General features: G+C 66.8%; 1 protein-coding gene across 1 annotated transcript in view; it reads right to left on the bottom strand.

The window, feature by feature from the left end:
* Nucleotides 1-46: 46 nt before the first annotated feature.
* LOC104285404 (solute carrier family 25 member 39-like) overlaps nt 47-377 on the bottom strand; it is a 7,046-nt gene continuing 6,715 nt past the window's right edge. Inside the window, exon 9 of the mRNA XM_009883859.1 lies at nt 47-57. Within this exon, the coding sequence (XP_009882161.1) occupies nt 47-57 (11 nt within the window). The remainder of the gene's footprint in view (nt 58-377) is intronic.

The raw sequence follows: 377 nt of genomic DNA, 5'->3' as shown, positions 1-377 counted from the left end.
GGGGGAGGCTGTGCGTGACGGATGGCAATGAGGGGCAGAGCCCCGGCTAGAGCAGGGCTGGGGAGGGGGCTGGCAGGCACACACAGAAGCCCCCCAGGGGTTTGGTCCTCAGCTGATCCCCAACTCCCATCTCCTGCCCTGCCGAGTCTCCCAGGGCACCCCGATCGCACCAGAGTGTCCGTAAATCCAGCAGCAGCATCTGTCCAGCCTTGAGGGATGAGCACAGGGGGCTCGGTGTCCCCCCTGCAGTGTCACAGCAGCAGGCACAGATGTCCCCCAGCGTGGCTGGGGATGGAGAGCGGGGCCGGGCTGGCCCTGCCTCTGCGTGCAGGCAGCCAGGAGGCAGAACGCAGCACGAAGGCACTTGGGCTTTTCAC

Source organism: Charadrius vociferus, unplaced genomic scaffold (genome assembly GCF_000708025.1).
Source record: "Charadrius vociferus isolate BGI_N301 unplaced genomic scaffold, ASM70802v2 scaffold484, whole genome shotgun sequence".
Lineage (NCBI taxonomy): Eukaryota > Metazoa > Chordata > Aves > Charadriiformes > Charadriidae > Charadrius > Charadrius vociferus.
This window is presented reverse-complemented; position numbering and strand designations above follow the sequence as displayed.